This window comes from Amblyraja radiata, chromosome 16 (genome assembly GCF_010909765.2).
Source record: "Amblyraja radiata isolate CabotCenter1 chromosome 16, sAmbRad1.1.pri, whole genome shotgun sequence".
NCBI classification, from domain to species: domain Eukaryota; kingdom Metazoa; phylum Chordata; class Chondrichthyes; order Rajiformes; family Rajidae; genus Amblyraja; species Amblyraja radiata.
In genome coordinates, this window is record NC_045971.1 from 16,134,968 (window position 1) to 16,150,193 (window position 15,226).

A 15,226-nucleotide genomic window follows, 5' to 3' on the forward strand; every position below is an offset into this window, starting at 1 on the left:
AGATTGTAGAAACAAAAATAGCAGCACCTTGGTATTCAAAATCTACTGCAGGTAAATAGTTTCCTTATATTCTCGACTACCCGTGTACTTCGCTATTTATCTTCATTCATGTATTGTTTCAACAACTTGCATTTACTTTGCTCAACCACAATGGAACATCCTTAAGTGAGATTAAAATATTTGGCACAAATAAATCAAATTCCTGCCTGAATTAGGCCTCTGCTGCTCAATGCTAATGGTATATTAGTCAAATTTCACACAGCCCATCCTGCTCTGAAATGAAACCTAACCCTATGCTCAGTCAACTGGATATGGCAAATAATAAAAAGGAAAATGAGAGCAGGGGTAGGCCATTCAGCCATTCGAGCCAGTGCCGCCATTCAATATGATCATGGCTGATTTAAAATCATTCCTGCTTTTTCCCCCATATCCCTTGATTCCTTTAGCCCGAAGAGCTAAATCTAACTCTCTTGAAAACATCCAGTGAATTGGTCTCCACTGCCTTCTGTGACTGAGAATTCCACAGATTCACAACTCTCTGGGTTTCCTAATCTCAGTCCTAAATGGCCTACCACTTATTTTTAAACTGTGACCCCTGGTTCTGGACTCCCCCAACACCGGGAACATTTTTCTTGCCTGTCCAATCCTTTAAGAATGTTATGTTTCTATAAGATCCCCCCTCAACCTAAATTCCAGTGAATACAAGCCCAGTCGACAGGGCCGTCTTAACAGCATTATAGGCCCCCAGGCAAAGCAGTACATTGGGGCCCCTACACTTCCAGTTTCTTTATGCTGAATCAAATATACCGTCATGCGCTTGTGATGTTCTTCTCCGTTTTCATGTTCTACAATAACATTCTACAACACATAAATTAGCATGGGGCCCCTATGCTCGTGGGACCCCGGGCAACTGCCCAGCGTGCCCATGCGTTAAGACGGCCCTGCCAGTCGACCCATTCTTTCATCATATGACAGTCCCGCCATCCCTGGGAATTAACCTGGTGAACCTACGCTGCACACCCTCAATAGCAATAATGTCCTTCCTCAAATTAGGAGACCAAAATTGCACACAATACTCCAGATGCACTCACCAGGGCCCTTTGCACAACTGCAGTAAGACCTCCTTGCTCCTAAACTCAAATCCTCATGCAATGAAGGTCAACATGTCATTAGCTTTCTTCACTGACTGCTGTACCTGCATGCTTACTTTTCAAATCTCAAGGACAGTCCGCTAGATCTCGCAGATCATTTGCCCCAGTTCATCTTCCCCAGCTATTATCTGAGAATATACCAGAGAAAGCTGAAATATCACCCGATTGGGAAGCATCTTTGGCAGAGAAACAGAGCTGATGTTTTGAATACTGCCCGACCTGGATTGTTTTTATTTCCAAATTCCAGCATCTTTTGTGTTTTTCATTTTGTAGATAGATTGTAAGGTGACCACCATACTTGACCCATAGGCAAGCTTACAACCCCATTATATTTTTCATCATTTATCTAATCCATTCATTGTAACACCACCCTCCTCCATGCCTGCCTGAGCACATCAGCTGATGAAACGCTCACTGACTGAGCTCATCTATACAGTGGTCTTCTGACTGCGCAGCATCTTTCCTGTCCTTATGCTAACCTAAATTGCATCAACTTCTTTTCAACCTGGACCCTTGTGCTCACTTACCATCGATGGGTAATTTTAAAACCTCATCTTTCTTTCCAATTCCTCTTGTGGCTTTAGTCTATTCACCTCTCCATTTGCATAAGCTCCCATTTCTCCACCATCGAGAGCCTTGTGTTTCCAGTGCAGCCCCTTGCGATGCCCAGTTTTCAGCATTGCATCATTGGCAGATTTGTCTTCAGTTGCCTTGTCACCAAATTTTCTAGCTGATTCAATCTCTATCTCCTACATTAAGGCTCTCGTTGAAATGCAACATTTTATCCAAACTTTAGATCAATCGTCCTGATATCTCCAAAAACGAATGACATTAAATTTTATTTGATACTACAAAGCACCAAAAACGTTTTTAGGTGAACGGCACTATATTAGTGCATGTTGTTGTTATGCCGGAAACGGAAATTGCATATACCCGATGTATTATGAAAATCTTGAATCTACCATTGTTCAAAAACAAATATTAATAAAATAGATGCCAATTTGAACTATTTTCCCAGGTCAAACCAAGTGGATCAAATGTTAACGTCTCAGATGTGCTTGGATGAACACACAAAGGCTTACAGCCAGTATAATCAAACTTTTTTCCAAGGACTATGGCAAAATTACTTGGGCATAACACTGCCTGACGTTAGCTCATGAGTCATTGAGCTGTGTGTATCCTTGAATTATCAAGTACAAGGTGCAAGGTTCAACAATGTCCATATATTGAAGACAAAGTGGCCCTAATCCCAACTAAAAGACTTGTAAAGAAAGAGCATCAATTTAATGAACCGAAGTCTTTTTATTAGAGTTTCGATTAAATTCATGAGTAACAGCCAGGATCAGATTAGACACTAAATCAGAATAATAAATCTTGATTTAAGGTCTGGTAAATCTAATATCCGAATTACTATTAACACAAACTTCAGTGATGTTGTATATATTTAGACGGTTCTAAATCATACTTTTATGTTGACAAACATAATTTCTTTGGCATCATTAATAACGTGAATTCTGCACGACTGCATTTGTATCTATACATCAGTAATCGGGACGTTTTGTCACACAACATTGCCAACAAATCAGAAATATTTAAAATTATGTCTATAAAATGCTCATTCAAATAAAATAACCAGTTGGATGAAACAATTCGTGATATGTTAGTGATGACAAAAACAGTTGGGGATATATAATTTAATTCTTGACATTTTTATAATCACATTTTATCAATGAAAGTTGATCGCAGCAAAGTTAGGTTAAGAACCAGGTAAAGATGACAGAAGGTCAAAATAAATCTGATCTGATCTGACTGAGCATTTTGAAAGATAAAATGTTTTAAGATAAGATTGCAATTCTTCAAAATTCAAAGCAAGCCGAAATTACACAGAACATGATGTTGCTGTCTCAGTTAATAACTCTCTATTGAGCACAGGCCCTTCAGCCCACATTGTCCGTGTCGAACATGATCCGAGTTAAACTGATCTCATCTGCCCATACACAATCCATCACTTTCCATTCCCTGCACTTCCATGTGCCTATCTAAAAGTTACTAGAAGGCCACTACAGTACCTGCCTCCACCCACCCACGGCAATGTGTTCCAGACCCCTAAAACTTGCCCCGCAACTCTCCATTAAACTTTCCTCCTCTCGCCTAATGCCCTCTAGTTCATTTCCACCCTGGCCCTCTCATAATTTTATATACATTTATCAACTCTCCCCTCAATCTCCGACATTCCAGAGAAAACAATCCAAGTCTATCCAACTTCTCCCTTTAGCTGAAACAGGTTAATCAAGGCATCATTCTGGTTAACCTCCTCTGTACCCTCTCCAAAGCCTCCACGACCTTCCTGTAATGGGGTGACCAGAACTGCATGCTTTACTTCAAATGCAGCCTAACCAAAGTCCTATATAGAGTTGCATCATGACTTCCCATGAACTTGTACTCCAAGATCCCTCTGCACATCATTGCTGTTAAGTGTCTTGCCATTAACTGTACACTCTCTCCTTACATTACAAAGTGCATCACCTCACACTTGCTCGGGTTAAACTCCATCTGCCATTTCACCGCTCATTTCTGCAGCTGATCCATATCTGGCAGCATTTCTTACTGTCTGCAACTCCTTCAATTTTGGTGTTGTCAGCAAACTTACTTGTCAACCCATCTACGTGTAGGTAATTTATACATATCACAAAGGATCCACACTCCTCTGGTAATTTCAGATATTTAATCTGCATTGAAACCTTCCAAATACTTTGATTCATTTTAATACATTTTACCTTGCACTACAATTGTCATTTAATCTCACCTGTTGTTCATCTTTTGTTCGCACTACCCCTTTCTCACTTGCTTTGAATTTTAAAACCTGTTTATCTCTAACTTTTATTCAGTCCTTTTCTCTCTGCCCAGAGATGTTGCCTCCCCCGCTGTGCATTGTTACCATTGTCTGTTTTCAGATTTCTAATAAGCAATATTTTAAGTTTTCAAAACATATGACAGATCAAATGGATTCACGTTGCACGTAAAACAAAATCTTTGTTTCTTAACAACTCCAATTAATTGTTGAAAAAATGATGAGGTAGTTTAAATATGATTAACACAAAATATCATAATCGTTGCTAGTTTCACACAAACCAACAATTCAATGCTTCATCACAAGTACAGCATCAAAACACATTATTTCTTCCTTATTACTTTCTGCATTTCCAAATGTTATAAATATATGAAGCTAATGTTCATGTCCTTTCCACCTAGGTCTTGTCTTGAAATCATTTGTACAGCATACATCTATGCACTATATACCTTACATACTCGCACACAATGTTTGCAAATCACCTATTTAAATGATGCCTAATTCCAACTATTTGAGTCATATTTGTGCCATGTATTCGTCATTGTTCAAAACTATTTGCAGGTTTCCCTTGCAATGTTTAACTCAGTAGCACCAGTGGTTATGTCTGCTCATATAGTACAATGGCTGGCTGCATGATTTCGGAATGGGTTGACCAGGTTGCCCTCCCTTCTACTCAGGTGCAGTGTGTAAAGGGAGGGCTTTACACAATGTTATGCTGACTCAGTAATGCCTGCTGTCTTCATGCTATTGAATTTGCAGGCAGTCATCCTGAGCCAAAATCAACATTTCACACGCCATTTACTAGTCTGCAGATGGGGGAATTAGAGATGTTTATACAGCGCTATTCACTTCAGAGTTAAAATATTACAGAACCAATCTTGTATCTAAAATGTAGTCATATTTGTACTTGGGGAAAATGCAGCAGTCAATTTGAGCAAAGCAAGATCATCAATTTAACCAAGTAGTAATGGCACTAGGGGCTTCAAACCTACTGCTGCAATGTTTATAATAACCCTTGCATCTTAACTCACAACCACAGAGCATTCACTCTGGCCCACTGCAAACCCAGACTCAATTTGTCTACAAGACAAACTCCCTCTACCCTCCACCTCAGGTAATGTTCCTTCCAGCAAGTTCTCCGTCTCACTGCGAGGAGTTCTACCGTTGATGATTTATCTCGCCTCAAACATTGCGATTGTATGGTATTAACAGGACTTTTTATTTCAGTTTACAATGATCTAAAACACCCTGGATCACTAATTCTTTTATATATCTTGCACTAATAAAATTACTTAAATGTATTATTTTACGCCCACAAATTAATAATACATAATCTTAACCACACATTTTGCTTTGAGAATGTGGTTTCAAAATGTATACAATGCAGATGACCTACAATCACATTTGATAACATACATAATGCAACCTCCAGGAAGAGATGTGACTGCAGTAAGTTGGGGAAATGAACCAGGCATTGTAAAAATAGCAAGTGGTAATGGATGAAGCTGAATACACAAGCATTTAATGTTGTCATTGCCAGATTTAGTTGCAATATAGTTTGTTATTTTAAAATGTTTAAGTTATTAAAAATACAAACATTGCCAATGAGAACAAGCTGAAAACTTCCCTGAACAGAACCAAAAATAGAAAATAAATAATTCACCCCCTTAAACGTTCATTGTAGCTCAAGAACTTTAGTCTAAAACAGGGGTCGGCAACCTTGTTCTGCATAGGGGCCGGGACGCATGTCTGTGAGCGGATGGCGGGCCACATCTATCACGTGTACACATGGATCCCGCCCTGGATGGCAGGCATCAAATCACGTGTTCACAGAAGGTAGACAAAAATGGTGGAGAAACTCAGCTGGTGAGGCAGCCTCATGCAATCCTTGCATGTCTCACCCGCTGAGTTACTCCAGCATTTTTGTCTACCCTCGATTTTTCCAGCATCTGCAGTTCTTTCTTAAACGTGTTCACAGAAGGTGCAGGGCCGTGCTGGCGGCTTTGCGTACAATGCGGTACAGCTGGAGCTCGGTGGGCCGGATGATTATGGAAAAAAATATCCATCTGCGATTTCGGGTTACAGGCCGCATTTGGCCCAGGGGCCATAGGTTGCCGACCCCTGGTCTAAAAAATTAACCGAAGTTTTAATTTAAAAAATAATCTTTAGTTGAAGCATATTTCAAATACTGTTTTCTATGATCTAATTAGGCAGATTTTTCTGTGAATTACACCATTTTTGAAAATAGAGGCAACACATTTTAGTCCATTACTGTAAATAATTAAAGCAACCCACCCACCCCCCACTCAAATATATTCATTTTTTTAAATTAAAAAATATATATATTCGTAGTGTGGAAAAAATGTGCCCTCACTCCAACAAATATAGGGAATATTTTCACCAAATTGTAGCAGTTCTAAAAGTATTTCCCAACCCCATTTATGGACAATTAGGGATGGGCAATAAATTATGACCATTACATAATGCTCCTCAACTAATTTATGCTTTTTATTTGCTTGTGACCTTATTTGTGATATTTCAGAACTAGGAAAAACTAAAGAAAGTTTGCTGTTCCCAAGTGATCAAAGTAGCCATTTTGCAAAAAAAAATGTTCATGCTTTGGTCATTTACACAACTAGACTCAAGTTTTCTAACAACTTTCCTTCCTCACCTCTTCTTTTCACTGCAGTTCTGCTTTAAGCCAAACTGTCCTGAGTGAATCACATCTTGGTTTGGGAACAGCTCCATCCAGGACCCTAAGAAATGGCAGCGATTTGTGGACACAGCTCAGGCCATCACACAAACCAACCTTCTATTAATTCCATTTATACCTCACACTGCCTCGGCAAGGCCAGCAGCATAATCAAGGAAAGTTGAACCCTGGCCATTCCCTCTTCTCCCCTCTCCCATCAGGCAAAAGAAGTGAGAAAGCGCACACCACCAGATTCAGGGACAGTTTCTTCCCAGCTGTTATCAGGCAACTGAATCATCCTACCACAACCAGAGATTAGTGCTGAACGACTATCTACCTCTTTGATGTCCCTCGGGCTATCCTTGACCGGACTTTGCTGGCTTTACCTTGCACTAAACGCAGTTCCCTTATCATGTATCCATACACTGTAAGTGGATCGATTGTAATCATGTAGTCTTTTTGCTGACTGGTTAGCATGCAACAAAAAGCTTTTCACTGTACCTCGGTACACGTGACAATAAACTAAACTGAATGGAATTAAGCAGCACCTACTGGTCAAAATATTTCTGTGTTGGTGGCTCACATTAGCAACACATACTGGCCCTGTCAGTAACACCCACATCACACAGATCAACAATTCTCAGAGGAATGTTAGGATATTCTCAACAGTACCTACACTTTTAGCTGCTGCACTGGACATTAAAAGGTCAATGATGGGGTTGATCGCAGCACTAATTTAGAATTTAATTAGAAATGATTACACAAATTTACAATGTAGTAAAATCAACAGCAAATAAGAGACTGAATTGCAGCTGGAAATGTGCCAGTTAAAATTATGATGTCTGAATTACCCAAGTTTACAAAATTCAATTATGATTGCGTCAATTATGGCTCATTTCCTCTGTGTAAAAGGATTACGAGTTCTCTCCCAGAGACCAGGCCATACAATTGTTGCAGTACTGTCAGTGAGTTCACTCAGAGAAGACATCTTTCAAGCAAGAAGATTTGTCCTTGGGTGCATTTAAAACATCTAGAGGCACGTTTCGAAGTGGCAAGGTAGTTTGTGCTGGGGTCGTCAGTACTCTCAGCAATCATCGCTGAAGCAGTCGACCTATTCTCAACTGCTGCCACAGGGCTTTGAAGTGACACATCGGCTTGTTGCAATTTCACAGCTGTGCCAAAGAACTTAATGGGGGGGTTTCCTAGTACTCGTTTGAATTGTCTAATCCTTTATCAAAGCAACTCTCGGTAGTCATCCATGTCATCATAGGCAAGTATGACAAAATAATAACCGACTTAACTCCTACTTTGTAACCAAGTTTTTGAGACTCTAATTTAATAACAGCAGTGTAAAATGTCGCTTGATAACGCTGCTCAAAAACCTCTTATGGCGGCATGGTGATTCAGCAGTAGAGTTGCTGCCTTACAGCGTCAGAGACCCGGGTTTGATCCTGACTACTGGTGCTCGTCTGTATGGAGTTTGTATGTTCTCCCTGTGACTGGCATGGGTTTTCTCAGGGATCTCAGGTTTCCACACTCCAAAGATGTACAGGTTTGTAGGTACAATTGTATATTGTCTTGACTTATATGACTTGGTATAATTGTAAATTGTCTCTAATGTGTTGGATAGCTTTAGAATGCGTGGATCGCTGATTGGCACGGACTCGGTGGGCCAAAGGGCCTGTTTCTGCGCTGCATCTCCAAACTAAACTAAATATTTTGGCTGCAGAGGCTTGTTGTATTAATGTAAGCATTTGCAGGAACCTTGCTGCATATTAAGTGGCTGAAGCGACTTCAATAATATCTCCACTTCAAAATCAGTTGTACAGTGAAGATATAGTTCTATATATAGTATTAAGTTTTTCCGGAAAGACAACGGTCCTGCTCTTAGCACTCCTTGCTGTCAATTTTGCATTAAATCCCCTCTCAGATTGAGCACAAAATCCATTGACATTTTGATACAATCCTATAAGACAAATTACTTTCGGAGCGAAAAAATGGAGCTGTTCCAACTATCAACCAAAATCAAATGAATCAGCAGTTACCTCAGTGCTGTTTTAAAGCTTAGTCATAAAACATCAATATTACCAAATAGGTAAATTAAGGTGACATTTTTGAATACTAATTTTTGAATACTAGTATCCTTCAATACTATTTCACTTAAATTATATTGAGGCAGAAGTGTTTTGACCAATTATCACAAACTGCAATTAAGCATTTCCCCCCCCATAAAGTTCACACACAATGTAATTGTTTATCAAATCTCTAGGATTTCAAAGGATTTTCTGGGATTTAAACAACGCAGCAAGGAAACCTGGAAGAGAATAACAGCACTTGGCAAAATGATTGATTGATATTCAAGAATCACCAAACAGACTAATGAAAATTGCTATGGGAAAGCAGTGTGATTACAGATGAAAAAACTGCTGGAAATCTGAAACCGAAACAGCTGGAAACACTCAGCAGGTCGGACAGCATCCTTGGAAGGAGACATGGAGTTAATATTTCAAGTCAACGACCCTATACCAGATCTCATCCTGGTGCATTCTCCAAATTATACTTTTATTTTTCTTTCCCAGTTCTGATGAAGAGTCATCTTGCCTAAATGCTATCATGCAGAGTTCAAGGAGATGGACGTAAGGTAATTAGAGACAGGCTAACATTCCAGGTATGTGGTCGATAAAAGATGCTGATTGTACTCCACGACGTCAAAAAACTTCAATGCTCTTCTGGAAAAGTCACTGGAGACATTAATGTTTGTTAAAGTTTGCTATAACTGAAACCCAGTTAACATGGTGTAAAAATGAGACACTCACTGAGACAACCGAGATAGTTAAAAAATAAATCAATTTACTGGTAAAGCTTATTAACAGACATAAATTCTATCCAATTTAAATGAACTTTTAGTTTGTAAACGTTTATGTTATTACAATACCTTGCAACTAAATTCATGAAAAGTGTACTGTTATCATGGATTTAGTGATAACAAACCATATAATTATTACTATTGATCTGTATTGTTTTATTGTGTGCAGAGCAAAGCACAATGAAGAACATATACAGCATAACTTAAGTACCCCATTAAAAATATTGCTTTAACTAGTATTAGTAAAATCAGGCCATGACTGCAACATTTTCTTTCCCCTTTTCCATCACACCGCCCGCCGCTCAAACATAAAATACAATTAATTACACTCGGCAAGTAGTAGCACAGTTTGAAAGTACTTTAAAGTTTAGTTGTCCACTCTCTTCATTTACAGGAATCCTTCACATACTAAATTACTTATAAAACTCAAGCCTAAATGAAAGATGCAGTGTACTTGCCCCTTTATAATTCACACAGGAATGCAGTCATCAGTCTATGTCCATGGAGGACACACACATCATCTTTAGCTTTTACAGTGAGTTTTTTTTTCCGGACCAGTTGGCAACTGACTCTCTGACGGTCAGAGAACTAGGAAAGTTGAATGTACACTCTTATGTTCAATTGAACTTCATAATCCACTTAGCAACAGGTGTCTTCCCCAAATATTTGGTGAACAGAGTTTAAAAACTAGCCAGAAAAAATGTTCAAGAAATGTTTTGAAGATCTTGATGAGAAATTGTCCTGCTATTCAGTTTACCCCAGTGACGGATCTACAAGGTCAGTTTAATTTAATCTTTATTTTATACATATGACTGATAAAAAATCTATAATCTGCTTGAACTTTCTTTATGATGAGCTTAAAACTAATTGTGTGAAGAAAAGTCTCACCCAAAGTCAATTATGTTCACAGCCAATGCTATCTATCATGAGTAACCAAATACTGATTCTGAGGTTCACATTAGGTCTGAGAAACAAGACTCAAATCAGCAGTGTGAGGCTCAACTTTGAACTCTTGTGGGGTCATTGCATCTCCAACACAGAGTGCAACAATTCTTGCTGATTCTGAGAAAAACGATTTTGATCCTAGCACCAAGATGATACCCGAGTAACTTGAGCTTCCACCATGTATTCAGATCCAAGAAATGAACAATAGCTCGCATTTCATTTGAATACTCCACTGCGAAAAATAATTTTCTGACCAAATTTGAACAGGATAATGAAGAGAGTTCTAGGTGCAGGTGGACACTTTAATTAAAAAAAAAAAAAGATTCTTTCCAGGGAGATATCAATTTTGACCCATTTCAAATTTCCTTAACATGCATAGAACACAAGTTTTTTAAAATATACAGATTGCTTCTACATGTGATGATGATGGCATGTAACAGTGTTTTCCTGCGCTCGACCAAATTTGAGTTGCAATGTTTGGCGATTATATTAACCTGGATTTTGCTATCGCCGACTTGCCAGCTGCTATTGCTGCTTTCCAGGCTTGCCTAATTGGGACACGCGGGCTCAAAGCTTCCCAGAATACAGCGATGCAGCCACAGCAGCAACATGGCTTAAGAATACCACCATGGAGATATTTCTTCTCAGAAATTCATGCGATTGCCTTTGACAGGTGGGAAATTCCTACCCCTCCCAGCCCAAAGCTTTGCCAGCTGCAAGACAACAAGATTTTTTAAATGTTCCTGATTGTTCAGTTATGTTTTAGACCTATTAAAAATTGAAATTTAAAAAAAAAGGGAAACTCAACTAAAAAGAAACACCTTTAAATAAAGGCATTAGACAAACCAAAAATAATTTAAAAGGAAACATATATTTTTCCCTGCAGCCCTACAATCACCATTGAGCTCACTGGGGACCTGTGTCAAGTCTATCCTGGTACTGGATCCACAAGCTAATTTGGTGAATCATGGGAAAATACAACACAAGCACTTTATCCATAGGTAATCGAGCAATGGACAAATTGGAAAGATGCAGACAAGTTTTGCTAAGTTCAGGTCTTTTGCATTTGGCATTTATCAGCAAAATCCAACTGAGATATTCCACGCAGTTTGCTTATGAAGCAGCCACTGACGTGCATTGAATATCAGCTTCAGTTTGGTTAATACTCAGGACGCTACATTCAATAGATCTCTATTTAAGAGGAAGCAGGGAACTGCAAATGATTGAGAACAATTATTTTTGCAGTCATATTGAATGATGCCTCGCTTTGAAGATACATTTGATTAATGTAAAGCTTCAGTCTCTGCACCAGAAAAAACTTCTCACTCCACAAACTACCAAGCTGTGTTATAGACACAGACACAGTTAAATCTGACAATTCTCGAAAGGCTGATGGTCATATTCAGACATTGTAACTTCACCCAAACCTGAATGATAATTGCACAATAAGATTCTTTGCAATTCACGATGAACACAAGTTTCTTGTGAACACAATTAATGATGAACACAAGTTTCAGCTGAAACTTGCGTTTACATCCAATGTAACAAATTTTAGATTGAGAATAACTGCTCTCATTACACTGTGATAAATCATCTTCCCAGTTCCAGAGGTGATCTTTCCTTCACTCAAAAGTTATCAATCTTGAATGCTCCTCCTGTGTCATTGAATTGAGAGATATGGACTGATGGCCTAGATCTGAGAAATTGCAAACTGCTAAGTTACCCGTACAATCTGAAGAGAATGCACCACATTTCTGCCTAAACAGAATTCACACCTGCGGTGCTTTTTGATATCATGAAAGAATAATGAAATGTATCCTGCACTACTGGCCAACACTGCAGAAAAGTGCTTTAATGTAAGACTGCATCCAAGTCAAATCAGCCTCCAAGATGCATTAGGAACTAATTTGACACAATGTTATCACTGAAGTCTGGATGAGGAATTTTCAGAGAATAAAGATATGGCAGAATGTGGGAAGATATAGCATGATTTTTTAACTAAAATGCCAGAAAGCGTGAACATACCTACCAGAATTTAGAGGAATGGAAACATGACTTCTCCTTATGTACAACATTTAGCAAATGCCTGTGATATGAGATAGAATCCTGAAGAAATGTTTTCATCATAATATGTACAAGCCCATAATTGTATCAGAACTAGAAAAAAAAAGTTTGGCAGTAACAATGAACTGGTCTTTTGTTAGTTTTGTCTACATTAAAGATAATCAAATGTAATGTAACTAAATTTAAATTTGCTACATCTCAGTAGGCCCGGGCATATGAACAACATAAACAATGAACAGAAGCAGCGAGAATAATTGATCTTTGTTAAATACGGATAAGCATATTTGTAATTTTAAATGTAAACATCTTCATTGTTTTTATCCTCTCCATTTTGCATGTGGCTATTAGGCTGAACCTGGCATTCCTAAATAAATGATAATGGCCAAAATCAGAATGGGCACCCCTTTAAGGAAACAAACACTGCATCAGTCCCTGCACTCAACAATAATGGTTGTTTAAAAACAAATAATTGAAGAAATTCCCTTTACCCATTACCTAGAGGGGTGGTCCCATTCAAAGGGTTTTTGCTGAAACAAATAGTTTTTGTTGCCAATTTATGTCTGACTATTGCCAACACGAGGAACAGGGACAAGTCACATCCAAGAACGCACACTGAAGTTTTTAAATATTCTCCATTAACTGCATCAATTTACTCTACAGCTTATTAAGGCATCTCAGAACCAAGTCTGGCTGTTTTTACTCATAATGTGACATCGCCTATAGGTCTGAATGCATTAAAACGTTTCTGATGTTTAAAACATCTTCCTTGTTACTCGCAATACACAGATCACGACATTGAGTACAGTCGACCTCAGCATGGCATATTGGCTAAGCATTACATCAAATAGAAGATGTGTCTTCCATGCAGGCAGAAAGGCAAACAAAGTAAAAGATACTATCTTCAAGTAGGCCTGTATGGACAACACTTCTCTTACATGATTCAACGTCACTTTGTCAAGCTTCTCTGACACCTGCAAATAATTTTAAATATTCCAAATAACTAGCTTTAATGACCAAATCCAGCAAGTACTTAATCTTGCCAAAAAATGATAGAGCACAAACTAGTTATCTTAAGAGTACATATATGCCTTGATTTTGCAACGTTCAAAAAAACTTGGCAGCTGTGCCAATCCAAATGCATGCACTTTAAAACAAAAACATGGCCTAGAATTATGTAATAAAATTGTCTTGATTCTGAAAGAGGTCAACTGTGTGATTATTTTTGTTTTGAAACCTTCTATGAAAGAGGTCAAATATATAATCATCTTTTTTAAAACCTTCTTCAATTCTTATGTTATTATGGAAACAACATACAATTATGAACAAATAGTTCAGGGATACAAAAATATACATCATAAACTATCCCTCCCAAATACCTCCTCATTATGTCACGGACACTGATGTGTCCATTTAAAAAAAGAGCAAAATCGTTGTAAGTGTGGCCCTTCTGTGCTAAAGATGAACCAATGCTCAAAGCTTCCATCAAAAACTGAGTAACAATTTCCAATAAACCATGTAAAGAATGATGTTGGTAAATGATTGAAAAGTAGTATCCGTGCACAAATAAAATAGCTTTGACCGGCTTCATAGCAAGAACAATGATTCCATTTGGGACTTAATTAGGCATTTTCCTTGGCACCCTAAAATACAAATTAAAACTATTTACCAAAAACTAAAATTCCGAAAGTGTAAATAAAAACCATGCAAATAGCAACTTGCATTTTGTACAACAGAAAATAACTATAATTGCAGTCTCCAAAACTGCAGCCTTCCTCCAAGCAATCGGGACATTTAAAAACATTTGCACAGCTTCGACATGCACAAAAATATTAGATTCACAAGCAATATTAACATTTCACATTATGAACGATTTGGAAATGAAGCAACTTATGGAATGAAACCATAAGAAACAATATTCTCTGAGGTGGGGTTGGCAAATCATGTTGATTGATGAGGAAGCCACTGATTATCCATTGGTCTGCGCAAAAGCTCCTCCACATGTCTGGCAACGTCCATTGTATCATCCAGGTCAAAATCACCATCAGGATCAAGCATGCTGTCTGGGCTGAATAACAGTTCATGAAATATTATTGATTTTGAGTAGGGCTATATTATTTGTAAAAATAATATTATTTCTGCTACATTTTCTGACTGCATCTTTGGGAACATCATCTATAAGAATAAATTGTGCATTTCTTTGTGAATCCAAAATCAATGATACTAATAACTTGCATTTATATGCTTAATTGAGGGCAATGCCCAGTGTCACTTTACAAATATTAAAAATATAAGCGGACACGAGGTCAAATCAGATGAAGGGAAGGTGGAAAAAAAAGTTAAAGCAAGTTGTCTTTGGTCACAGATACAACCCATGTCTTAGTTCTTCAGAATCGTTAGCTGCAGGTGATAGTGTTTTATGTGACTGAAGATAGTGACGGCATGTTGGTCAAACTATCTGGTCTCTCAGAGGTAGTGGATTGGTAGACTGAAATGGGGATGGAGATTGCAAATGGGTTTTACAATTTTCCAATCTTCCCTATATATTGCGGAGTGCCAGAGAAAAGGCAAATTGGGAAGCGTGATATCCTTAGTAATCTGATTGAAGCAAACTTTGCAAAACCATCACAAGAAAGTCGTGAGCACTTGGAGAAGTTTGA

At 38.2% G+C, this 15,226-nt stretch overlaps 1 protein-coding gene across 3 annotated transcripts in view; it reads right to left on the reverse strand.

Annotated features, from left to right (window-relative positions):
• Positions 1–8,005: 8,005 nt before the first annotated feature.
• The window catches only part of LOC116981965 (signal transducer and activator of transcription 5B-like), a 91,227-nt gene continuing 84,006 nt past the window's right edge, over positions 8,006–15,226 (reverse strand). For 2 of the 3 annotated variants that reach the window (XM_033035217.1, XM_033035216.1), the window contains one exon: positions 8,006–14,634. In XM_033035217.1, coding sequence (XP_032891108.1) covers positions 14,508–14,634 — 127 coding nt within the window. In that variant the 3' untranslated portion in view covers positions 8,006–14,507. The remainder of the gene's footprint in view (positions 14,635–15,226) is intronic. The other variant, XR_004414321.1, reaches the window with a different exon arrangement.